This window comes from Peromyscus leucopus, chromosome 8b (genome assembly GCF_004664715.2).
Source record: "Peromyscus leucopus breed LL Stock chromosome 8b, UCI_PerLeu_2.1, whole genome shotgun sequence".
Taxonomy (NCBI): Eukaryota; Metazoa; Chordata; class Mammalia; order Rodentia; family Cricetidae; genus Peromyscus; species Peromyscus leucopus.
In genome coordinates, this window is record NC_051086.1 from 37,811,021 (window position 1) to 37,836,561 (window position 25,541).

Genomic DNA, 25,541 nt, shown 5'->3' on the forward strand with positions numbered 1-25,541 from the left:
AAATGCTAGACTTGTCTTTGTCGAGCTGGGTCCCTGAGGGCACTCCTGCATCTCAGGAGGCAGCCCAGGCTGTCATTCAGCAGCAGGTCAGTGCCCCCAACATGGTGGCAGCTTGCTAACTCTCAGTGTCCTGCAGTGGTGACAAGAATGTCTTTTTGCATTGAAGCCCTGTGGGCCCGTTTGGTGGGAGGTTGGTTCTTAAGGTCAGAGCGCCCTCTGGTGGCCAATATGGGAAGATGCACAAAGGAAGGGAGGTGTTTGGGTCTTTGGGTTGGGAGGTGTCCTCTGTGAGTGCTTCTCTGTTGGCCTTGGAGTAAGGCTCAAGGTTCCAGTGTTTCCAAAACACAGTTCTTTTTATCTGAATAGAAATCTTGCTTGTGCTAGAATAAAGTAACTGGTGACTGGGATGTAGCTCACCTGACAGACAGCTGACCTAACACTCAGTCCCCAGGACTGCATAAACAAGTGTGGTGGTAAAAGTAGGATGACCAGAAGCTCAAGGCCATCTTCAGCTACATAGCAAGTTCAAGGCCAGCCTAGGCTGCATGAGGCCCTGTCTAAAAAATTAAAGAAAAAAGCAAATAATAACTCTTGATGTCCTTAGGTGACAGTTGTTATGAACTAGCTACTGTTGAGATTCACAATGGTTAACCTTCATTGTCAGGCTGGCAAGATTTAGAATTACTGAGGAGATGCACCTCTGGGCATGCCTTGGGGATTTCCAAAGAGGCTTAACTGAGGAGGGCAAACCCACCCCGAAGGTGTCTTTAAATTGATTCTAGATCCCATTGAGGTGACAATATTAGCCAATCACAGGAACCAATGTGATATTGTTTACTGTCTTTGTTTACTGAAAAAATCAGAAGCCCAGTAGGGCTTTGGTAAAGAAGTAAAGGGAATCATTGGTACAAAGATGATCTTCTCAGCAAGTGGTGCTGAAGACTGGATCTCCACATCTAGAAAGCTGCGTGAGATTCAGGCCCATAATAAATGAGACATAAAACTATAAAGGAGACCATAAAACCACAGAGGATATACAAAAAATACAGATCATCTTTGGTATGACAGTGACTTTAAGAGTCACGCAGGAGACATCCTTCTGGGCATGTCTTTGAGAGGGTTTCCAAAGAGATTTAACTAAAGCGAGGAGACCCACCTGACTGTGGATGGCACCGTCCTGTAGGATGGAGTCTCAGACTGAAGAGAATGGGGGAAACAGAAAGCCAATGGGGCAGCAGTCTACTCTCTCTGCTCTCTGATCCACCCAGATGTGTGCATCTGGGCAGTTAGGTACACAACAAAGAACTGCTAAGTGAAAACCTGCTGTGTTTTGTAGTGTGCACTGTAATCTCAGTATTGAAGAGGCCGAGGCAAGAGGAAGGGAGTTTGAGGCCAGTCTGTGATACGTAGGTAAGTTCAAAATCAGCTGGGCTAATGGTGAGCCTATCTTAGAGAGAGAGAGAGAGAGAGAGAGAGAGAGAGAGAGGGGAGAGAGAGAGAGGAGAGAGAGAGAGAGACAGAGAGAGAGACAGAGACAGAGACAGAGACAGAGACAGAGAAAGGGAGAGATTTTCTGGGAAAGACACTCTCAAGTTGTCAGGTGAATGTTAGTGGAGAAAAAAGGCTTGGAGGCAATATCTATATAAAAAAAACTTACTGGGCAAAGCATTGTCTATCCAAAATAGATAATTAACTCTTAAAATCAACAATAAGAAAATACACAACCTGACTTTTTTTGCGGTGGGGCAGGGGTGGGGAGCGTTGGGTTCGAGACAGAGTTTCTCTGTGTAGCTTTGGAGCCTGTCCTGGAACTCTCTCTATAGACCAGGCTGGCCCGGAACTCCCAGAGATCCACCTGGTTCTGTCTCCTGATTAAAGGCGTGTGCCACCACTGCCCAGCCACAACCTGACTTTTAAAACTGGGTGGATGACTTGAACAGCCATCTCACTAAAGGAGATTTGTAGATGGCAAAAAATAAACCCAATGGCACCCTACACCATGTGTCACCAGGGAGGTACATATTGGAACAGTGCTGAGACATCATTGCGTGCTTAGAAGAATGGCCCAAACCAAGGGCAGGAGAGCCAGTGTGTGCGCTGGTAAGGATGTGGAGGGCAGAAAACGCTCATTCATTGCTAGTGGAAATGCAAAATGGTACAGACACTTTGGTAGCTTCTTATAAAACTAAATCTACTCTTACTATCTCACCATAGGAACCAACAACCACACTCTGGCATTTACCCAAAGGAACTGAAAACCTGATTACAGAAACACCGAGTCCTGAGTATTTTTAGGGGCTAAAACATGAAGCAACAAAGATGTTCTTCAGTCGGCAAGTGGATGAGCAAACTGCCATATCCAAATAATGGCATCTATGTTAAAAAGGAAATATGCCATCGAGCCACACAGAGAAATGATGGAAACCATGGATGCATGTTCCAGAGTGGAATGAGACAACCTGAAATGGCGCTTCAGGCATGGCTCTGACTCTCTGGCCTTCTGTAAAGGGCAGAACTGTGGAGACAGGTCAGTGGCTGCCAGGGGCTGGGAGAAGGGGTGACTGGCAGGACACAGGCAACTCTGAGAGCAACTAAGTTGCTCCATATGATACCATCACGGCAGGTGTTCCATCACAACCCCAGGGATGAGCCCTACTGTGTGCTGTGGACTTTGGCTAGTGGTGTGCCTGTGCTGGTCACTGATGTAAGAAATGCCTCCCTCTGCCGAGAGATGCCCGTGCATGTGTAAGGGGCTTGGACGATAACTTGGTGTCTTCCACTCAGCTGTGCTGTGAAAGGTCTATTGGGAGCCTCTCTGACAAGAACTGGGGATGAGGCTCGGTTGACGGAGTGCTTGCCTAGCATGCATGGGGCTCCGAGTTCTGTTTCCAGTACTGCATAAACCAGGCATGATGACCTACACCCAGCACCTAGGGCACGGAGGCAGGAGGATGGAAAGTTTGAGGACATCCTTGGCTGCATACTGGGGTTGGGCTCCTGGGCAACCTGGGGTCTAAAAAGCTGGAGGGAAATGAGTCTTTAGAACCAGAGTCAGGTGAAAGCAGCTTCAGGATGTATTGTGTGCAGTGGAGCCAGGCAAGAAGCCTGCCTGCCTGACTCTAGAGTCCCCAGGCCACGTGGACGTCTCCCACCAGCCATCTCTGACTGACTGGCCTCTCCAGGCTCAGTTCACAACGGCTCCCAGGGGAGGTCTCCTTCAGCAGCCGGACAGCAGTTGCTGGCTCTCCACGCCTTGTGCTAGTGAGGCCCCTACTGTGGCCATCCCGTGTGGTGCCGGAGGAAGTCTTGAGCCTTGGCATTTGGGCACACCTACTGCTTGCAGCCTGTGCCCCAGGACCTTAGTTTTCCCATCTTTAAATTGAGGAGCTTGGGGCTGCTGAGATGGCTCAGCTAGTAGGGGCTCTTGCCACCCAGCCTGATAATCTGAGTTCAGTCCCTGGGAGCTTCGTGATGGAAGGAGAGAATTAACTCCCATGAATTGCCCTCTGACCTCAACACACATACAAATAGATTATAAATAATAATAATAAAAATAATGAGGATCTTTTTTTAACTGAAGAACTCGAGAACAAGTATTGGAATCAGAGGCATCTCTCCAAAATAGTGTCCTGGGCCCCACTCAGACCTCTGACTTCATGTCTGGTTAAGCTCATGAGTCTAGCTTAGCAGATACCAGGTGATGAACCCTTCCAACTCCTACATTCTCTATGAACCTGGACCTGGATACTCTCTTGACCCGACCCTGACCCGGCCTGAAGCATTCTAAGTGACTCAGAAAGTAACAGTAAAAAAGATATTTATTGTTAAAAAAAAAAATCAAATGGCCACCAAAGCCACTTTGTGCAATAACTCACACCCACAGTCACGCCCGGCACACTGATGCATCCTCCCACACAGCTGTCTTCTCGAGCAGCTCTGTGGGCGAGAGTCTCCGCGGCTCTCCCTTTTGACTTCTGACTGTAAAACCACACACATGAAAAGACAGTGGACCAGAGAGGGACTGGCAGAGGACGGAGTGCTCAGGCAACGACAGGCCTCCCCGACTTCCAGTCTCTGCTACTCCGAGCTACATAACTTTCTACACAAGTGCGCATACACACTGTCCATGGCTACGCACATGTGTAGACATGTGCCCACACTGACCCTCCATGCATAGGGCTGAGTCAGTGTGGGTAACACTTGATTGGCAGGCATCTGTAATGAAGGGGAGGGAGAGGGCAGGGTGTCTGGACTGGATCTGCTGGCTGGCTCTCCACCTCCACCTGGCCCTGAATGAGAATTGAGCTCCTTGTGTCTAGACAAGAAGAAACCCTTTGGGAAAATACATCCAGACAGCAAGGATGAAAAGTGCCTAAGAATTTTTCAAATGAACTACTTCCTTCTTGCTTTTGGCCAAAAGTGCCTGGGAAACTTGGGACGATGAACTCAGCATCACACAAGATCTGAATTCTTCAACACAGAAGGTTCCGGGCAAGATTCCCACTGGCAGAGGTGGAACAAGTCCTTCTGAAGCTTCAGCAGCAAGACTTCTGGGAGATGGAGGGCCAAGTGACTCATCTCCCAAGAATGCTATCGCTCCTAGTGCCCAGAATGGTGCTTGACAAGAGGCGCTTGACATAGACATCCAAATGTACGCTCAAAGCAGATACTCGGGTGACTGGAGTACCTGCTGGAAGGCTGCTCCCCCTTCAGCCCCTTTGGAGGTCTGCATGGATCTCAGAAGACCCTGGGTCTTCCCTCCAAAGCAGATGCAGGCATGGTTGCCTGTTGGGCACAAACCTGCCTGCCCTACAATGGGCTTGAGAGCAGCTCTAATGTGGCCCAAACATGCTGAGCCAGCGGTTGGAGCTCTTTCCTGCTGGGGCTGGGAGGCCTTCAGCCTGAAGGACTGCCTTCCTAGATCTCATCCCAGCATGCACCTGTCTGGGCATCCCCTCTTTCCTGGGGCCCTACTGCTGTTTTTACAGCTCTACCCCCAGCTTCCCTTCTACCCCTTAAGGACAAGCTGAGGACCCGAAGAGCACATTTGAAGAGATGGCCATCTGGACTGGGGATGCGGTGGCTTCCCTCTTTCTCCCAGCCACACCCAACTTACTCCCCACGAGACTAGAAGACAGTGCAGGGCCTGGGACTCCCCGTGCCTTCCTCTGAGAGCTGGAAGCTAGAACATGACTTCCTCACAACTCCCATAGTCACTCTCTACCGCGTCTGAACCCTCATAATTGGGGGGTGCTCGAGGTTGGCTCCGGCCTGCGGCGGGCCCACCGTTCACCTCACAGTCAGCGTAAGAGGGTCCGGCTCTGCTGAGGCGCATGCTCACTCCCTTATAGCCGCCCTCTGCCAGACAGGGCCCACCCCCTCCCTGGCGGAACTGGGAGTGGTAGTAGCTGATGGCTGTGTACTCATTGAGACAGGGGGCGAGCAGGTGTTCCCGGGGGCTGGGGGGCCGTGGAGGCATCAGGTCCTCCAGGTTCTGGTTGCTATAACGGGGTGGGAGCGGTGCCCGCTTGTTTTCCAGTTCCAGGGGGAAGGGGAAGCCCCCATAGAGGCCAGTGGGGTCTGGCATCACGGCAGGGCTGACATGGCGATGAGGAGAGGGTGGCAGAGGACCCTGCATTGCTTCGGGGCGCGGGTATTCCCAATGCTCCTTCCGGGAGTAAGTTGGGGGCCAGACCGCAGCTCCGCCTGGGTATACTGAAAGAGAACAGTAAGGCTTGGTGAGTCTGTGTTTCCATGGTGGTCATTACAGCAAGCTGTACAGGGGCTATTGATGGCTGGACATTTGGTAGGGATTGCCCTGGGAGCTGGTGGGCTTGTGACCATCTGTGCATGTTGACTCTGGAAGCTTGGATGGATCTACAGTGCAGGGAGGGCAAGTTGAAGCCCCGAGGTTAAGCTCAAAGCCAGCCCATCTTGCAAATCTCTACTGCCAACCTGTGTCAGTGAGAAAAAAGGACTGGGCAGAGGGGCCAGGGGTCTATGCCATCCACACTGCTCTTGAACTGCTGCATCTCTTCCCAAGACCGGCTGGAGAGTTTCATTTCTGAACTGAAGGAAACAGATGCACAGTGTGGGCTTGATGATGGCATGGTGTCTGTCACAGGGCGTGGTGGAATGAGGGGGCATCTGGAAGGAGTCCCCATCTCTGTCACTGAGAAGCTGAGAGAGTTAGAGTGCCTCATTTCATCTTTGTGACCTCAGTGACATACCATGACAGCACCTGTTGTAGCTACTGGGGGGCTCGCCAGATAAATAGAAAGTACTTCACAAATCCACCTCCTTCCTGGCCAAATTGAATGGCCAGAACCTTTTCCATTTCCAGAACAACACAAAGGTACAGACACCCCCCCACACACTTTGTTCCCAAGTCTACCCAAGACCATGCACGTCTACATTTCGTGACATTAACACCAGTCTCATGGTGTGACTTGGAATTTAGAGGTCATGGAGCAAGCATGATGAGCCACAAACTCTGGGTCAAAAGATGTGGCATCTTCTCCAGTCATCTGCGCACTGTGACCTGGAATGCATCCCTTCATGTCCCATACCCAGAGATTAGGACCAGTGGCTGGTCTGTTGTATACCAATGTGTATAGCAACAGAATGTTTGGGGCTCCCGCCCCTTTCCATCCATGCCTGAGCCACAGGACTTCTGGTTATACTGACCTAGCTCCTCGCCTGACCAGGTTCTCTTGATGATGGGCTCGTGGCCAGGATGTGAGGAGACCGCGGCTGGTGGGAGCCTGGGAGGCACACTGCACACCATCGGCCGCTGTTTCGAGCTAGGTCCGAAGGTGACAAGTTCACTTGGGACTGAGGTCTTGCTGGGCTCTTGTTGGCTCAAGTCGGTGCAGGATCTGGTGCTCAGGGGGTCGAGCTCGATGGCAGGCGACGCCTGGGTGTCGACGCCGATGCTCCTGGCTAGGAGGTCGGGGTCCTCCATGGCCACTGGCTTGTGAGACTTGCATCGACGACAGTAGAGGAGGAGCCCCACGGTGGCAATGATGATGAGAGGTAAGGCTACTAGGATGATCAGAAACTCCTGCTGTCCCCAGTCCCCTCTCGTAATCTCAGGAGTGATGAGGCAGTGTCCTCCAGAGCAACCCCTGGCCTCCATCTCACACCTGCAGAGATTGAGAAGTACTTAGTGCACTTTTGAAGACCCCTCGTTTTAAAAATATTATTTATTTAATGCATGAGTATTCTCTCTGCATGTATGTCTGTGTAACACATGTGTGCCTGATGCCCTCCGAGGCCTAAAGAGGGAATAAGATCCTGCAGACTGTGATTCACTCATGTGGGTGTGAGAATCAAACCCAGGTCCTCTGGAGGAGCCATAAGTGCTCTTAGCCACTGAGCTATTTTCCCAGCCCCCTAAAGGTCCCTCTTCCGAAGCCCTATGGGATAGGCCCTCACCCCCAATCCTCTGACTTCTGACCAAAGTCAAAGGGAATTGTCAAACACACCAACACATCGATATCAGAACCCCCACGAGTGTCTGCGTGCAGTCCGGGCTGGGACACAGCTCAGTGGCGAGGCACTCATTGTTCAAGCATGAGGAACTGAGTTGAATCACCAGCATCCACATAAAAACTGGCTGGTAGCCCAAACTGTGGCAGAGACAGCGGATCACTGAGGCTTCTTGGCTGCCCCCTTCCCCAGTCCAGTGGGACCATCTCCTGAGAATAGGGCAGAGAGTCATAGAGTAGAACACTAGGCATCCTCTTCTGGACACTTCATGGTATTGGGTGCATGTACCCCCACATACACAAATGTGTGTGCAAGTATATGCATGTGTGTCGGGGTAGATGTGCACATGTGTGCACATGTGTGTGGAGGACAGAGGTCAACCTTGAATGTCATTCCTCAAGCACTATTCACCTTGTTTTTCAAACAGGGTCTCTCACTCGCTTCGAGTTTACCCACTAACCAGGTGAGGCCGCCTGGCCAGGAAGTTCCAGAAACTCGATCATCTCTGCCTCTTCAGAGCTGGGATCACAAGTGTGCACCACCACACCTGACTTTTTTACATGGGTGCTGGGGATAGTACTCAGAGCCTCAGGCTTGCATGGCAAGCATGTTACCTATGGAGCCATCTTCCCACAGGATTCAGAAACAACCTCATTTGTGATCATGGAACCTGGCAATGTCCATTTCCACCAATGACATCCAGGCCTGGGATATTCTCTCCACCAGTGAGGTCAGATGCTACTGCTGTGGAGGCATCTGGTCTACCTAGCTGTTCCCTAGGAAGAATGTATGTCAGCTCTGCCCCAGGAATGCCACCTACTGTTCCTCAGTGAGCCCTAAGAAGCCAGCATAGTCCCACACTGCTTAGCTTTATACATTACATGCTACAGTTGCTTGGAGAAAGTATTCATTCTCAACCTGACAGAATCTTGAATCATCCAGGAGATGGATGGCTGGGCGGGCATGCCTGTGTGGAATTACTATGGTTGCATTAACTGAGGTGGGAAGAGATGTCCACTGTGGGTGGCACCATTCCTTGGCTAGGATGTTGGCTGTAACAATGGAGAAAGGGAATGGAGCAGCAACACTTATTCTTCTCTCTCTGCTTCCTGACCGTGGAAGTTATGTGACCACCTGCTTCAAGCTCCTGCCCCCTTGGCTTCCTCACCGTGATAGACTGTACCTGTGAACTGTGGGCCTGAATAGACCCTTTATTCCTTAAGTTCCTTTTGTCGGAGGTTTTTTTTTGTCACAGTAACAGAAAAAGAAACTAAGTCACTATGTGACCTCCCCAGCCATCTTCCACTCGGCATCATCTGGTGTAAGGCCCTTAGAGAATGTCTATTACTAGCTTTCCACTTACGAGGGATTTGGGAGAAAAGTTCCCCCCATCCCAATTGAGTCCCAAATACATCTTAGTGCTAAGAATCTCACCGCAAGCATCTTGTTCTGCAATGTGAAATGCTGCATTCCCCCAAGTTCCTCTTTTAAAATGCAAATGCTACTTTCCTGGCTTGCTGCCACACACACTCCCATGACCCTGATGAACAGCTTTTTTACATCAAAGCAGGCAGGAATCAGGGCAAGAATGATGGCTGTTGAGAAGGACTTGAGTCATAGACACATTGGATGATCTTGGACAAGCCTTTTCCCTTTCTGGGTCTCAGTTTCCCCATCTACAAAACGGTGCTAGGAGTATGCCATTGACCTTTATTTTTTTTCAAGACAGGGTAGCCCAGGCTCGTAAGCTTGGGTGTTCCAACACTAGATACATGTTCCAATGCTTTGTTTCTAGCTTTCTAGAATGTGTCGCCCCTTCCCCAGCAACCCTCATGGCCTAGGCTAGTCCGGGGCAGGGGGGCAGAGTTTAGCAGGAGGATCTGAGACATAGCTGTTCCTGGGCCCAGGAGAATCAGTCGTTCCCCGCCACCCCACCCCCCCAGTGTGCCTAAAAAAAAGCTGATGAGATGTATGGCTTCCTGGTCCCTTATGTGCGAGTCTGGTTCAGAAGGATGGGAACTGGGCTTGGGAAATGGCCTTTTTCACAAGCTTTCCTTCCCACAGTGTCCTGGTGCAGGGAAGCCATAGGAGGAAAAGGCCCAGAGGCCTGGCTTCGGGACTCCCAGTGACCTCTCTAGAGGTCAGAAAGCCAAAACCACTCCCTAAGGCTCCAGGGCAAGGGGTCAGAGCATGCGGCCTCTCTGGGCTTACCTGTCACCTGTGTAAGGGTGAGGGCAGTTACAGGAAGTGACTTCAGGGGAGGAGACACAAGTGCCACCTTCCTGGCAGGGCACAGAAGTGCAGTTCTCCCTTCCAAGTTCGCAGTTCCTGCCAGAGAATGGAGCGGGGCATCTGCACAGGTAGCCTGGGAGAGAGAGAGGAAGATGCGTGAGCAACCAGACAGTGGGTGGGGCCCCAGTAAAACCTGAGTCTTCGTGCTGTAGTTCAAGAATCATTTGTCTACTAGATGGTAGCGGCTTGCCCAAGATCACCCTGGGTTGTGGTGAGGGGTCCTACCCTGTCAACTCCACAGCGAGACACAAGGACATCCCGGGGTCTTTTGGATAACCTTGGGGTTATCACCATCTCAGTCTTTACCTGATCCAAGGGCAGGTGAGCAACTTCCACCATTGAGGCATGGATTCTGGCTGCAGGCAGTGCCAGGCCAGCAGCACTGGGTAAGGGCCTGTCTCTCCAGCCAGCCCAGCATCTTCTTTCCATGGCCAAGCGGCTCTAACCGCTCACCATTGACCGTAACAGCATCTAGGCAGCCTTCAAAACCCAGGGAAACATTTGAGGGAGGATTTGAGGGGACAAGGCCACCCAGCAGTAGGTGTCTGTCTGTCCTCAGACCCCGACACTCCTCTGGGATGATAAGGGAGGTGTTGTCTGTGGTGTCAACCAACAGATGAACAGAAGTGTCCTTCTCCTCCAACAGCATGGAGTGCCACTGCCCATCATTCACAGGATGCCGGGAAGAAAGGTTTCTATAGAAACCACCTGGACAGCTGTAGTCTAGCTGGAGGAAGCCATTGGCCAGCTGCAAGAGAGCACAGACAGCCATCAGCAAAACAAAGATTTCTCTAATTCTGCTGACAGGCTTCCAATTTCAAGAATGCTATTGGTGTTTTCTACACACACACACACACACACACACACACACACACACACACACACACACACCCTTTGCTAAGTAGCCAAGGATAGCCTTGAACTCCTGATCCTCGTGCCTCTAATTTGCTAGAATCATAGTTGTTCACCTCCATGTCTCATTTACATGGTGCTGGGGACTGAATCTAATTTGTGAGTGCTGGACAAGTGCTCTACCAATTGAGAGCTGTAGTGGGTAGCTGTTCCAGGTTTGACCTTGAAACACTGCCCCTAGAGTGACAGCAGGTAACTGCCACACCTGCCTATGACCTGCCCCTGAGTCTGACCTGCCCCTGGGGTGTGGCTGAGAGGGAGTCCCTTAAGACTTGAGGTGTTTGGTGCTTCTGGATACCTCGTGGTCCTGGAAGCTGGATAGGACACCAAGCCAGAGTCCTCTACTGGATGGATACCACATCCCTCCTGGATCCTGTAACCAACTCCTATTGGCTGTAAGTTATTCCAGAAATAAACGTCTCTTGATTACCAGTTAAATTACATGGAATTGCCTCATTAATTACAGTAATCAAGAGCCACGTCCCCATTTTCAAATGCTTCTGACATTGCCTCTGAAGGATTCAAACGCCCTCCAAAACCCCATCCAGTCCTCACCATATTCCATGGAATGATCAAGATCCCATTTGACAGATGAAGAAACTGAGGCCCAAAGAAACCTTACTGACGGGACCCTCTGTTTCTGGTTATTTGAGCGTTTGTGCCTAGGTGTTGAACTCCAGACTTGTAAGAAACTAAAACAACCAAGGTGGATGGTGCCCCTAGAGTGACAGCAGGTGAGGAGCAACACACAAGGCTGCCTGGTGGCCTCTGCACATGTGCATGCACACGCATAAATCCCTGAAGTTAAAATGATGGAGAGCCTCTGGCCTAGAACATTCTAGTTAGCTTTACTCTCAACAGGCTCGTGGCTTTCAGTAACGGACATGCTGTTGACCCTATGTCTCTCCGGCCCCAGCCCAGACCTCTCTCACAACTCTAAACTGGTTTTGCTAGCTTCTGGAAGCCTCGTGGGCATTTCAAGGCTACTTGCCTGACCTGAGCTTCCAATATCCCCGACCTCCTCCACCCACACTCTCCCCAGGTCTGTTGGCAGCTGCCCCATCCTTCCAGTGGCTCAGGTCAAACTGTATCCCCCTGCTCTCTCTGCTCTGTTCCCTGCACTGAGAAAGGCTGTTGGCTTCCAATTCCCTCCGGAATTGTCATCAGCCTGGTCCCCACAACCACCCTCACAACACCTGGGTTATTGCCTCAGCCTCCAGTCGGGGTCTCTCTGTTTCTGTCTCTGTTCCTCTAAACTCTGTTCTTAACCTAGGTGCCATGATGACAATAAGTCAGATTATTGTGTTTGCCCAGATGAAAGCAAAGCCCTTCCAAGGGCCGCTGAGACCTTTAATGATATGCTTACCCCCATTCCCTTACGCTTTAGACCCCAATCATGAGGTCTGTCCACCTTGTTCATGTTACTGGAGCCGCGTGGGACTCTGGGCTGTTGTTTAAGAATGCTAACAGTCTCCTGCTGTTCATCTAACTGGCCATTACTCCCGACACGTCCATGAAGCTACCTCCTTGTGATGTTTTGTCCCCCATTGTCAACTTGATGAGATTTAGAATCACCATGGAAACACACATCCGGGTGTGTCTATGAAGGCCTTTCGAGAAAGGCTTAACAGAGGAGAGAAGACCCACCCTGAATGTGGGCCTGGGGTCCTGAGCTGGAAAAGGGAGGAAGAGAGCTGAGCACCAGCCTCTGTCTCTCCCTGCTTCCTGACGATGGCTGCATCATGACCAGCTGCCTCACACTCCTGCCACCATGCCTTTCCTGCCTTTTTAAAATACAAAATAAACCCTTTATTCTTGAAGTGGCTTCTGTTAGGCATTTTGTCACAGCAATAGGAAATGTATCTAATACATTTCTTCACGCTCTTCAAATCACTGCTCAGTGGCCACCTCCCTGACCACCTCTTAGCTCTGCCCTCTCCCGCCCCCTGGGCCCTCAGGATTTCTCATATTCAGACTAACTCTGAAATCTCTGGGTTTTACCATCAGCTTCCCCTTGTGCCTAATAAAAACTCTAGGAGGGATTTCAGTCCCAAACAACAATGAGTCCCAAGTGCATAGAACAGGGCCGGTCACCCGGTGCCAATGCTCCACATGTTGACCAAACTGAAATTGTGGAATAGTCCCCTGGTGGTTAGGATGGAAGTATTCACCCAGGCAGTGAACGAGACTTGCATGGGATGTAATAGGAAGCACCGAGGGACTGAGCCTAAATTAGTATGTTTTCCTGGTGATTTCACGAGGCTTTACCTTGGGCTTGTCATCTGAGTACTCCCAGTGGAAGCCACCCTCCCCCTCCCACACACACACTGTGAGACACACTGGCTGTTTCTACACACACACTAAAAACATTCTCACAGGGCCAGCATTGTGTGGGCTCACATCCCTCTCACTGTCTCCCAAAGATCTCTCATCCCATTGGGCAAGCAGCCCCACCCCTGGAGGGCCCAGGGTATATCTCCAGGTAGAGTGGCTGTGGGGCAGACAGTCCTGTGTCCTGTGTGTTCTGATTGATAGTCACACCCAGCATCCTTGAAAAACACCAGGGGATTCTTTGCCAGGAATTGGCTCAGTAGACATCCTCACAGCACCCCTCATCTTCCCAGTAAGGGGAGCCCATGGCAGCCACTTGGGTGGGAGTCACCTTACCTTCAGGGAAATGAAAATTGTTTCATTGGTGAACATTAGAACGGCCCATGGCTGGAGTGTTTTCAGGTAGAAGTGGACCTGCCAGTTCCGAACCTCTAAGGGCCTGTACCGCACGTAGCTCTGACCACTGAACCTCAAGGTGGTACCTGCAAATGAACCCGAGGTGTCACCATCCTTGAAATGTCACAGACCCCTTAGCCTGACTTTGTCTCATTCAACCATTGGGTGGCAAACAGGCCACTTCTCCCATCTGATACGTGAAGAGCCCAGACTGGGTGGAGTGGATTACGTTTCCAGGGCCACCCAGGGAGCTGAGCTGTCAGCCTGCATGTCTCCCTCTGGGTACAGGTTCCACAGGATCATTCTCAGCCTGAGGGTCAGGAGCAGTGAGCTTCAGCCTCGAAGAAACAAATGTCAGTGGGGGGGGGGGTGGGGGGAGGGGAAACTAATCAGATGCGTGAAGTCGAGCTTTTAAATCCCTCACCATTCATATTTCTTTGCCTGCCACTGGAAGAGGGAAGGTAGAAGCGAAGAAGATTCTGCAGCTGTGTGAGATTCGTTCAGGACCACAGGGGTCTGCATTTTCCTTGGGTAAGCAGGGAACTTCCCAAGCAAGATACTCTGGAGGGTCAAGGGCCACTGGGGGCCTAGTGATGGATGGATGGATGGGTCCAAACCTCTGACGAGTCCAGCATCCCCCAGCCCTGTTACTGATTTCGAATGCAGAGTTGCAGAGGCAAGAGACTGAGGTTCCATCTGAGCAGGGGAGCGGGGTGGGGGCCTCCAGTTTGGCTTGTCTGACCACCATGTGATCTTTGGAAGTAGTGTGCTTTGGGAAATATGACGTCAGAGTAAGTAGCACCTTCCCTAGACATGGACTCAGCTGTGATGCCCTTAATCCCCCAAGGTGAAGAAGCTGTCCATCCTCGCGACAAAGAATGAACGGTACCCAGGGAAGAGGGAAATAAAGCAAGGGGGTGGTCTACAGCTTGAGGTACAAGGAATCCCAAGACACAAAGATTCTATCAAGCTGGAAGTCTAAAACTCCTCAACCTGGTCTTTCCATTGTGGTGGACCCTAACAGACGGGAGACAGAAATTGATTCAGACCAAGAATTCCCAAACGTGGTTGGGTATCAGGATTGGCTGGGGACTCACTTAAAACAGCATCCCAGACGCCCCTGTTGCACATTCTGATTCAAATGCTCTAGGTGGGCTTGGGGATGTGGCTGGGTTGGTAGAGTGCCCGCAGAGTTCCATCTCCAGCAAAACTGGACTTGGCGGCACATGCCTATAGTCCCAGCTCTTAGGAGGTGGGGCCAGGAGGATCAGGAGTTCAGGGTCATGCTTGGCTACTTGGCCAGCTGAAGGCCAGCTAGAATTTTTAAAAATCTTCCCATGGTGGGTATTGAGGAAGGGGGCCTAAGGGAGGCTTCAAGACGCTGGGCACATTCTAAGCCTTGACTGAGGTTCGGGCTACACTGATATATTATTAGGCTTGGGGAAGCACATTGAGGTGCTTGCATATGACGCATGAATCAACTTCCTGGGTGTTCTCTTTTTCTAAAATGTTAACAGAACAACTCCCCACCCGGCCAGTGGTTCTGACAACCAGCAAGCCCAGCCAGGGTTTCTCAAAGTGTAGCCCTGGGACCACGTGCTTCCTGGTGAGTGCTAAAGGAAGGGCTCACCCAAGGCTTTGCAAAAAAAACGTCTAGGAGCATGCCCAGGGCAGGCTCTTTGAGCACACCCTCCAGGACTGTGTAGGACTGGCCTTTAGAACCTCTGCTGTCTGCTGCCAGGTGGTCCAAAGAGAGCCTTCACTATCCCAGCTTTCCCTGCAGCTGGCCTTGGGGCACAATGCAGACAGGCCTACCCCCAAGCCTAGGCCCACTGCTCCCTGTCGGTCTCTAAATCTGAGCCACAGTCTCTGTAATGCAAGCTGGGTGGGAACTTCAAAGGTAGGCCAGACCGTGTCACTTCGTGAGTGAATGAGTGTGTGCATGTGTGTGTCTGTGTGTGTCTGTCTGTTTGTGTGTGTGTCTGTGTTTGTGTGTGTGTGTTTTTTTTTGTGTGTATGTTTGTGTGTGTTGGTGCTTCTGTATATGATGGCCAGAGGTCCATATTAGCTCTCACCCTCAATTGCTCTCCACTTTATTTTTTAATCTGGTGTCTCTTGCTGAACCTAGAGCTGGCTGATCTAGCTAGGCTGGCTGGCTAGCGAGCCCTGGAGATCTTCCTGTCTCCACCTCCTCAGCACTGGGATTACAGATCCATGCTACTGTACTTGAAGATAAGCATCTAGACTCAGGTCTTCATACTTGAACAGTGAGCAATTTACCAACGGACCCATTTCCCCGGCTTATCTCAGTTTCTTTTGACAAAACTGAGCTGACCCAGGGCGTGGGTCTTCATGCCAGGGGTACTGGGTGAGTCTTTTCAGAAAGCTGAGTTCCTGGGATTGCTTAGTGCAGAGTTTAGGCTCTGAGTGGGAAACACTGATGTATCCTTACAATAACTCAGTCCTTACAACAGTAAAGTCCACAGTAGTAGAGAAAGGAACAAATTCCCTTCAGCCTTCCGGCTGGAAAGTGGCAGAGTAAAGATATGAACTCCAGCAGCCTAATGCCCCAGCCCATGCTTTTAGCTACTGTGTCTTTTGTAATTGACTGTTGCTTTCAAAATTCCAGGAAGTAGAGAGAGATCGGTTAGTACCCCATGACTAAACTTTGGGAAGTCACTCCCGGTGGTATGCTGGTCTGTGGCATTTAGTTTGGTTATAGCCATGCCTGTGAACCTCTGTGGGAGTTCCCATGGGGGCAAGGCAGCCAGGGCCCAGCAATACATCCCCAGGCCTTACCATTGCAGGAGCAGTTCCTTCCCAGGTGGTGCCGTGGTGTCAGGATGCTGAGCCTGGCTGTGCTGTAAGTGGGCCCAACCCTGGGCTCCAGGGACACTGTCTCTTGGCAGGTTTGATCCTGGCAGCTTGGCCCTTGGCATGGTACCACGGGCAGGGCTGACCTCATCCGAATTCCCACCGAGTGTTCCATCTCTTTGGCTGCACGAGCTATGGCAGATGCCAGCTCCTGGAGGTCATAGGAGGTCCCGGCATGCCCCTCAAAGACCAGGAGCACATCCACCCCAGCTGTGGCCTCGGCAGGCTGCAGGCTGGCCAGGTGGATGTTGGCCCGTTTGATGTCCAAGGTATTGCTGAGGAATCTCTGCAGGTTGCGCCAGTGGTCACTCACCAGCTCCTCAGGGGTGAGCTGGTGAAAGCCGAGCCACACGGCTTGCTGGGGAGCCTCCTGGCCTACGTGCCACACGTGGACGTGGACCCCAGTGGTGGTGGCGAAGGTCCCATCACTGACTGTGACGTTGAGCGAGTATCGGCCACGAGGCAGTCCTTGGGAGGCAATAATCTTGCCATCCGACGCACCCACTGAGAAGTACCTGCCCAGGCTTTCCTCCCGCTCCAGGCTGTAGGTCAGGATGTCCTGTGGGTCTCGGTCTGTGGCATGGATTTTACCGACCATGCCACCCTGGAATTCCTCCTCCCCCACTGTGATGAAGATCTCCAGTGGAAGAGTGGAGGGTGGGTAGCGGCTCTGCTCTGTCACGTGCACTCTGACCAATGTGGAGGACGACAAGGACGGAAGGCCGCTGTCTGCCGCCTGTGGGTAAGACAAACAGTGTTAGCCCCTAACAGGCTGCAGCGTCCCTATGCCCAGCTGAGGCTGTCACCCTACCAGCCTAGTCTCCCTTCCCCACCCTCACTGACACAGATGTCGCATGCTGTCACGCTTGGAAAAAGAACAACTCCAAGCGAGGATGTGCTGGAGGGTTTCTTCAGGTTTTGTAGAAAATAGGGAAACGGTAAAACAGCTCAACTTCCCCAAGCCTCATGGGCCCCGAGCCTCTTCCTAAATCCCTCCAAGCAAACCTCCACGTGTCTGCACGCACATGTAGATGCTCACGTGTGTGTACATACATATGCTGACTGAGTCAGCTCTCCAGCACAGGCCCATCTTTGTGTGCCTCTTCCCTTCTGAGCCCTCTACCCGCACCCTCCGCCCTGGACTCTGGTGAGTCGGCAGACACCTCTGAGCAGTCTTCACACCCCTCCAAGGCTGACTGCTACCCTCTGGGACTCCCTTTCCTACACGATCAGAGTGGGAGTTGAGAACTCATTCTGTGGGCCAGATGAGAACTTTCTGGGGCCGCCCCTGCTGTAGTCAGGGCACGGGCAGCGTGAGTTGTCAAACGTGCAAGAGGCCATTGGCTTGGACAAGCGTCTCTGAAGGGAGAGGCTCATGGCAGGGCTCCTGGGGTGGGAAGAAGCCGCACGCCCAATTAAACAGGAAGGCGCTGGAGCAAATGGCGGGAATGTTGGCTCCACAATGGGCTGAGGAGCACCAGGCTGGCTCTCCCGTCCCATTTGTGAAAAGCTCCTGCAGGCTCTCAACAAGGGTGGAATGACCTTAAATAGGAGACCCAGGGGGCTGGAGAGACAACTCAGGGCTTAAGAGTGCTCGCTGCTCCTATGGAGAACCTAAGCTTTGTTCTCAGCACCCACAACGGGAGCCTTATAACCGCTTGCAACTCCAGTTCCAGGGGATCTAAACCAATATATAAATAAATGTCAAAAAAAAAATTAGGGTGACTGTTCAACCTGGCTTGCCAAGGCTAGCTTAGAGTGTTCTCTACTGTGGATCAATTGGTCACCAATGCTTAGTGTTTCTGTGCATTCAAAATTCAAACGGTAAAATACAATCCCCATTGTTTGTAAGTGGAGCCTTTGGGACATAAGAACATACCCATGGGCCCTTTGTGAAGAAGAAGTGTCTTAAAAAAAAAAGAAAAAGAGAGCCTTTTTTATTCACAAGACAAGATCTGGTTATATATCTCAAGTTGGCCTCAGAACTTACAATCCTCCTGCCTCAGCCTTCCAAGTCTTAGAATTACAGGTATGTACAACTTCTTTGCTTTGTTTTAAAACATGGTCTAGGTATGTAGCCCAGACCGCTCTGGAACTCAATTTGTAGCCCAGATTGGTCTCACACTTATAATCCTCCTGACTCAGTCCCCCCAGTGCTGTGGAATGTTTTGTATGTCAAATTGCTCTGATTGGTCAATAAATAAAACACTGACTGGCCAGTGGCTAGGCAGGAAGTATAGGCGGGACTAACAGAGAGGAGAAAAGAAAGAACAGGAAGGCAGAAGGAGTCACTGCCAGCCACCGCCAGGACAAGCAGCATGTGAAGATGCCAGTAAGCCATGAGCTACATGGCAGGGTATAGATTTATGGCAATGGGTTAATTTAAGATATAAGAACAGTTAGCAAGAAGCCTGCCATGGCCATACAGTTTGTAAGCAATATAAGTCTCTGTGTTTACTTGGTTGGGTCTGAGCAGCTGTGGGACTGTCTGGTGACAAAGATTTGTCCTGACTGTGGGCAAGGCAGGAAAACTCTAGCTACACTCCAATACTGGGGATAATGGGATGTGGCACTACTCTGGCTGAAGGGACATCAGTGCCCTTAGAAGCAGTTGGCACCTGCCTATTGTCTTTCTGCCAGGTTAGGAAGAGGTCCCTCACCAGGGTCTGCCCACAGCTTCACCCTGATCTTGGCCTTCAGCCCCCAGGACTATGAAAGGTCTGACCTGGCTGTCCAGTCCATAGCATTCTGTTATAGTCACCAATTGAACTAGGTAGCATTTCTGCCACTCAAACTCTCACAGTTTGGACCTCAGCTGTCAGTCACCCACAAAATGAGCAATCCTCCTGCCTCACCATGACTGGCTAGCCTCACATATGCCCCAGTTTCCTTCCTGACATTTTACTTCCTGTTTTTTGATCACAGATCACTTCAAATTCTTATCCAACTCAACTCCTTGCCCATCTTACTCTTCCCACTGTCCTTCAGGCCCTCCTCCCAGGTCTCCACTCAGATGTCACCTGTGTGACAGATACATGTGTGCCTTGTCTTGAGTCTCTCATTACCTTATTTATTTATCTTCAGTCATGAGGTGTGACTCCCCTCTTTATCATGTCATTGTTTATCTTCATACTCAAAACAGAAAGCCCACAAGAAAAGGAGCCATCCCCTTCACATCCCATGCTAAGGTTGTCTTCAGGCCTTCAAATGCATGTACACATGTGGATAGTTAAGCACATGTACACACACACACACACACATACACACACATGCATACAGACATATCTACACATGCAAATACAGATACAAATGCACACAGATTCAGATACACACACACACACACACACACACGCACGCACACACACACACACACACACACACACGCACACGCATGCACTCATGCATATATGCACGCGCTCGCAAACACAAAGATGAGATGAGGATTCATGCAGAGCTCAGTGTGAAGTTCCTAGCCCACTGCCAGGTTCATACACACACTCCACACACTTTTTCCTCACAGCAGAAGCACCACCAGTGTGTCTACCAGCGGGGTCCTGTCTCCAAAGCTGTTATACACCCACACACCGCACATACCAGTTCGGATTCAACACAGCACTCACCTCGATGTGAAGCTGATACCACTCCTGGACCCTCCTGCTCAGGCCCGCAGCGGTCACCAGCCAGCCATCCGGAGTCACCCGGAACACAGACCCAGTGTTCCCCTCAGTGATGCGGAAGGAGTAGGGGGGCCCATTCTGTGGGGAGTCAGGATCGTCCAGGATCAGCTGCAGGACTTTGATGCCAATGGGGGAGTTCTCCTGTGACCGAGAATGATAAGAAGCCAGAGAGCGGTGTGAGCCACAGCCCCTCAGATCCCTCCTTTGTGGTCCCATTTTCCAGGGACCAGTCCTCACTCCTCGGCCCATGGACTGGGCCCAGGCTGAAAGCTGGCCTGGTAGTCCTCCCTCGGTGTCCGTGAGGACAGCACCAGGTCTTAGAAGGGGTCGTAGACACTGAATGTCAAACCTGTATCCTACAGAGGAGGGAGGCCATTGCCTGACCCCACAGCTGACAGATTAATAGCTCTTAGAGTCCGTGGGTGCGTGGTGGTAGCACTTCCATCTTTTAATCACTAATTTTATAGTTAGAATACAAAATAATGGGTTTCATTTGACATTTATGTATATATATACATATATATATATATACACATGTGTGTAGGCACACGCACACATAATTTTACCTTGTTTTTACATACCTCCTCACTACCCTTCTAGTCCTTCCTTCCCCATCTCACTGGTCTCCCTCCTCCCCAAATAGCCTTCTTTTTGTTTTCATTGTATGTGTATAAATACATATGTATACACATCTATATATGTGTACATATTTGAAGCTAGATTCACATATGCAAGTTAACATGCAGTATGTCACCTTTCTCCCCCCATGCACCTTCATGTCTGAAATCTCTGAGGTAGACACTGCCTACTTCAGTGGCCGTGGTGAACCCATAGGACAGGATAACGGTCCTGTAAAAACCTAACAAGGGGCCTGTTTCTTTTCAATCCCATAATGCACAGCCCCCCTTTGGTTCCCTGTGTTGCCTTTAGGGACAGCAGAGGAAAAAAGTCACAGCTGGTTGGGTGGGCTGATACCCCGAGAAGCTCCTCCCATGGAGAGGGACACATGAGGAGGGTGGGCTCAGGGTGTCCTTACCTGGACAGCGGTGCTATAGTTGAGCTGGAAGAATCTGGGAGGATTGTCATTGACATCAACCACCTCAACAGCCACCTCGGCGTCCTCATGCAATGGGGGCTGCCCACTGTCTGTGGCTCGGAGCCTCAGGGAGTAGCTGGGTGTCTGTGGCAAGAGGCACAGTGGGAAGTTAGAGATAAAGGCCCAGTGTCTGCCTCTTGATGTATTGCCTGCTCCCATGGCCCACCCATAGCATTGGCATTCAGGTGTCAGAATCAGACAGAAAGAGAGTGGTTTGCAACCCAGCAGCTCCTCACGATGAGACCTTGGGGAGGGACTGAGCTGGGGGAGAGGGCAAAGTCAGAGCATGCTTCCTAGGATGGCTGTGGGCATCAGGTGGTGAGGATGCACCTAAGGCATCCGGCAAAGGGCCTGAGGCCGGTAACAGATCTCAGTCCACGGCTGCTGTCACTGGATCGATCCCTTGTCAGCCTGCCTCTTGCCTGTTCACAGAGGATTCATCCTGGATATCGGGATGGGGTGTGTTTGCCTTTACCCTCTGGACCTACCATAGGACCATGCTTCTGCTCAACCTGGACATGGCTCACCTGTTCCCAGTCCAGCGCCTTGGCCACCTGAAGCTTCCCCATCTTGGGGTCGATGGTGAAGTATCCAAGCTGGTTCCCTCCTACCAGACTGTAGGTAATGGCACTGTTTACAGGTCCGTCATCATCAGATGCTGATACCTGCAGCAAAGAGGAGATTTTGAATGTAGGCATGAGTGACCAGAAAGGAATCTCAGCCCTGAGAGTGAAGGCTATGTTCATATCCCAACAGCTACCACTCACTGAGTTGGTAGTGCCGCTCCAAGAGAATCTCTTGTGATCTCAGTACGCTATGGATTCACTTATTTACCCATTTCTCACAGTGACAGGGTACACCAGGGTTGGTCCCAGGAGGCCAGGATGTGAGGACCAAGTAAAATGATTCACCCTTAGAAAGCGTTGTGTCTGATGTTATGGGTGAGTCTAATCATGGTGGTTCTCATGGGAGTACAGATTGGAGTCACATCCAGGAAGGTTATAAGAGGATTCAGGGAGCTTTGAAGGATCAGGAAGGTCTGGTCATAGAAAGTACACTCCAGGCAGAGGAAATGGTACAGGCAAGTAAGATGTGAAGGTGTGTTCAGGAAGGCAAATCTTGATGTGCCTTTGGGGCACAGGATGTGTATGGAGGCAGAAGCAGAGACCAGAAGGAAGATGGAGAGAGGAGTCCTGAAGAACTAAATATGAGCACGCTTCATGGAAGGAGGGTGCACATGTGTATTTAAATGCAAAAAAAGTATAATTGGTACGTCCTCTGTCCCTATCTCCCACCCACTGGCTCTCCATGTCACTCCCTGTCATAGGCATTGGCCAGACCTCTGAGGTCAACCTCTTTTTGCTCCTGTATTGAATAGTGCCAATCCTGTGTCCTCACCACATCACTCTGACACTTGCATGTGGCACCATTTTACTGAGGAGTCACAAGTCATGTGGTATAGAGCATCGGCTTGATAAGCCAGTCTGTTTACAGTGATTGAAGACCTTTTGGGGAGTGAGGCAAGAGCCACCCCGGAGCCCACACCCCACAAAGGGTGAAGCTGGGGTTCCTTACTGTCAAGATGGTGTCGCCCACAACAGCGTTCTCTAAGACCCTCACAGTGTACAGGTCATGGGTGAATCTGGGGTGGTGTTCATTAATATCGGTGACGTTCACCACGATGGTGGTCACATCGCTGAGGGAAGAAGAGCTCTTCCGGCTGCATTCGACGGACAGGAAGTACTTGGGACTCGTCTCAAAGTCCAGGCTGCCGTTGACATACAGGATTCCTGAGGAGAGGAAAGTGATGGAGGTAAGGCAGCTGGGACCATGAGGCAGAGTTTGGAGGGGTTGGGGGTTAGCTCCTGTGCATTGGGGTGCCTGGGAGGAGTCTGCACGACATGCAGTGAGGTCCTTCCATGGGTCCCCGTTGGTTTGACTCAGGCTCCATAGAGAGGAGGAGAAAAGAGAGATCGTTTCTGTATTCTGTCTTTCCCCCTGATCATAATGGAAAACTCAGGGGTGTCAGGAATTTGGCTGCACATACAGCGTGGTTTTAAGATAGGCAGTGAGTCCCACACTACTTGAACGCTGGATTTCAGCAAATGTTTGATTCAGGGAAGGAGGGAGGCATACTAAGTCTCTTGGGCTGTGCTGAGACCAGGAAGCCACCAGCTGGGATGAGTGGATCACTGAGGATCCTGCACAGAGTTCTAGGTGAAGATGTAGGGGAATGATGATCCTCTCAGGTAAGCTAGGCCCACATGGGAAAAGGGCCCAGATTATGGGTCTATGAAGAAATGTTGACAGTGTATAAATAATCAAAGGATGCCAGCTGCAGGGATTGGGGAGAATGTGTGGACGGATGCTCCCTGTACATGAAAAACTAATATACCCCACAAATAAAGGGCTGAGCTGGCTCCTGCCCCTCTCACCTGTGTGAACATCCAGCCGGAACTTCCCCTGCTCATTCCCACCCGTGATGCGGTAACCAGTCTTCTCTGAGCCTGGGCGTGTGAGGGTGGCCAGCTGTAGTACCTCCGTGTCTATCGGAGCATCCTCGGGCACCTGCGTGTTGTGCTCCGCATTCAGGAAGATGGGAAGGTAGTCCTCCAGGCCCACTACGGAGACTGTGACAGTGCCCAAGGCAGACAGTGGTATTGGGATGCCTAGGTCTGAGGCACGGACCGTAAGCTCCAGAGCTGAGTTTGATCTGGCCTGCAAAGGTTTCTCCAGACGAATCACCCCTGAGGTGGCATCAATGGAGAACTGGCCCTCAGCAGAGTCTGTCAGTGAGTACACCACCTGGGCGTTGGCACCTGTAGAGACCAGGGGTGAGAGTCACACTGAGGACACCCAAGAGCAGGGCTTGGGAGAGCCTCATAAAAGCTGATGTGCCCAGGGCATGTCAAGAGTGAGAATCTCTGTCAGTCACTCCAAGCCCTCACAAAAAAATTCTTGGGAGGATGACGGGCTTATTCACAAACTAGTTGGCAACTTCCTATGAGCTTGTAGTTAATAAAAAGTTAAGGAAACAAAGCTGGATAGATGACTTGTTTGACAAAGTGCTTCTCACCTAGCATGAGGACCTGAGTTTGATCCCCAGAATGCATGCAAAACGCAAGGCCTGGCAGTGCATGCTTTTAATCTTAGCACCAGGGAGGAAGAGACTGACAGATCTCTGGGGTTTGTGGGAGAGCCACCCTAGTCTAAATGTCTAACTCCATGCCAAGAAAGGATCCTGTCTCAAAAAGCAAAGTGGATGGCTCCGAAGGAATGATGCCTGATGTTGACTTCTGGCCTCCACACATACATGCACACATGTGCACATGTACCCACACATATATATGCACCCACATCATGAACATGTGTGAAGGTTTCCCAGCTCCAGCTTCTCTGTCTTTGGATTGATAGTTCACCCTTCCTTGAACTGTATTTCACTGTATTTCTTCAAAAATATTGCCTCCTGCAATGCCAAGCTGATATCTAGGAGATGTTCAGTTTACATTGCTGGTGGAGTATGATTCCATTTTTATTATCATCACCATCATTCACCACCACCACCATCACTATCATCATCATTACCATCACCATATCACTATCAACATCATCATCATCATCACCACCACCATAATCACCATCACTATCATCATCACCATCATCATTATCATCATCATCACAATCACCATCATCATCATCATCATCTTAATCTGGCTGCTTTGACCCTTAGGACATGTTTTAGCCTACCCAGATTATCAATGAAAGAATTTGACTTAGGAAAATGGACCAAATTAGGATGTTTCAGGATGGCAGATGCTATAATTGGCACAATATGGGACAAACACATCATGATGGATCTAAGTCACTGTGTGCCTTGGTTTGAATATGACCTTCACGGTTCATGTATTGAAAACCCAACCCCTAATTCATGTGTGGATGATGTCGGGAGGTCACTGAGACTAGATGAGGTCATGAAGGTGGAGCTACCAGGATGGCATTAGTGGCTTCATAAGAAGCAGAAGGTGGGGCCAAAACACCATAGTTGCCCCTGGTCTCCCTGCAATGCCTTCCATTGTACTGTCATACTACCGGAAGCCCTTCCCAGATGCTGATACCACATTTTTGGACTTCCCAAACTCTGTAACTGTAAGCCAGATAAACTTCTATTTTTTTTTGTCATTGTGTGCATATTTCTGTGTGTGCAAGTGTGCATGCATGCGTGTGCATATTGAGGCTAGAAGTCAATCTAATGTGTAAATTCTCAGGAACCATCCATATCGTTTTTCTGAGACAGAGTCTCCCATTGGTATGGAGCTCGCCAATTCAGCTAGGCCAGCTGCCCAGTAAACCCCAAAGATCCTCCTGTCTCCCTCTTCCCAGCACTGGGACTACAAGCATCTCTCCAGCCCTGAACCTTATCAGTTCCTTACCAGTCACCTAGTCCATGGTAGTCAATCACATCAACTGAAAAC

The 25,541-nt window shown here is 50.6% G+C and overlaps 1 protein-coding gene across 1 annotated transcript in view; it reads right to left on the minus strand.

The window, feature by feature from the left end:
* Positions 1–3,801: 3,801 nt before the first annotated feature.
* Positions 3,802–25,541, minus strand: part of Fat2 (FAT atypical cadherin 2) — an 86,418-nt gene continuing 64,678 nt past the window's right edge. The window contains exons 14-24 of the mRNA XM_028880039.2: positions 23,505–23,888; positions 22,645–22,859; positions 21,597–21,734; positions 21,010–21,153; positions 19,917–20,114; positions 16,222–17,032; positions 13,363–13,508; positions 10,090–10,531; positions 9,703–9,856; positions 6,688–7,145; positions 3,802–5,715 (exon numbers count right to left, since the gene is read on the minus strand). Coding sequence (XP_028735872.1) covers positions 5,183–5,715; positions 6,688–7,145; positions 9,703–9,856; positions 10,090–10,531; positions 13,363–13,508; positions 16,222–17,032; positions 19,917–20,114; positions 21,010–21,153; positions 21,597–21,734; positions 22,645–22,859; positions 23,505–23,888 — 3,623 coding nt within the window. The 3' untranslated portion in view covers positions 3,802–5,182. The remainder of the gene's footprint in view (positions 5,716–6,687; positions 7,146–9,702; positions 9,857–10,089; positions 10,532–13,362; positions 13,509–16,221; positions 17,033–19,916; positions 20,115–21,009; positions 21,154–21,596; positions 21,735–22,644; positions 22,860–23,504; positions 23,889–25,541) is intronic.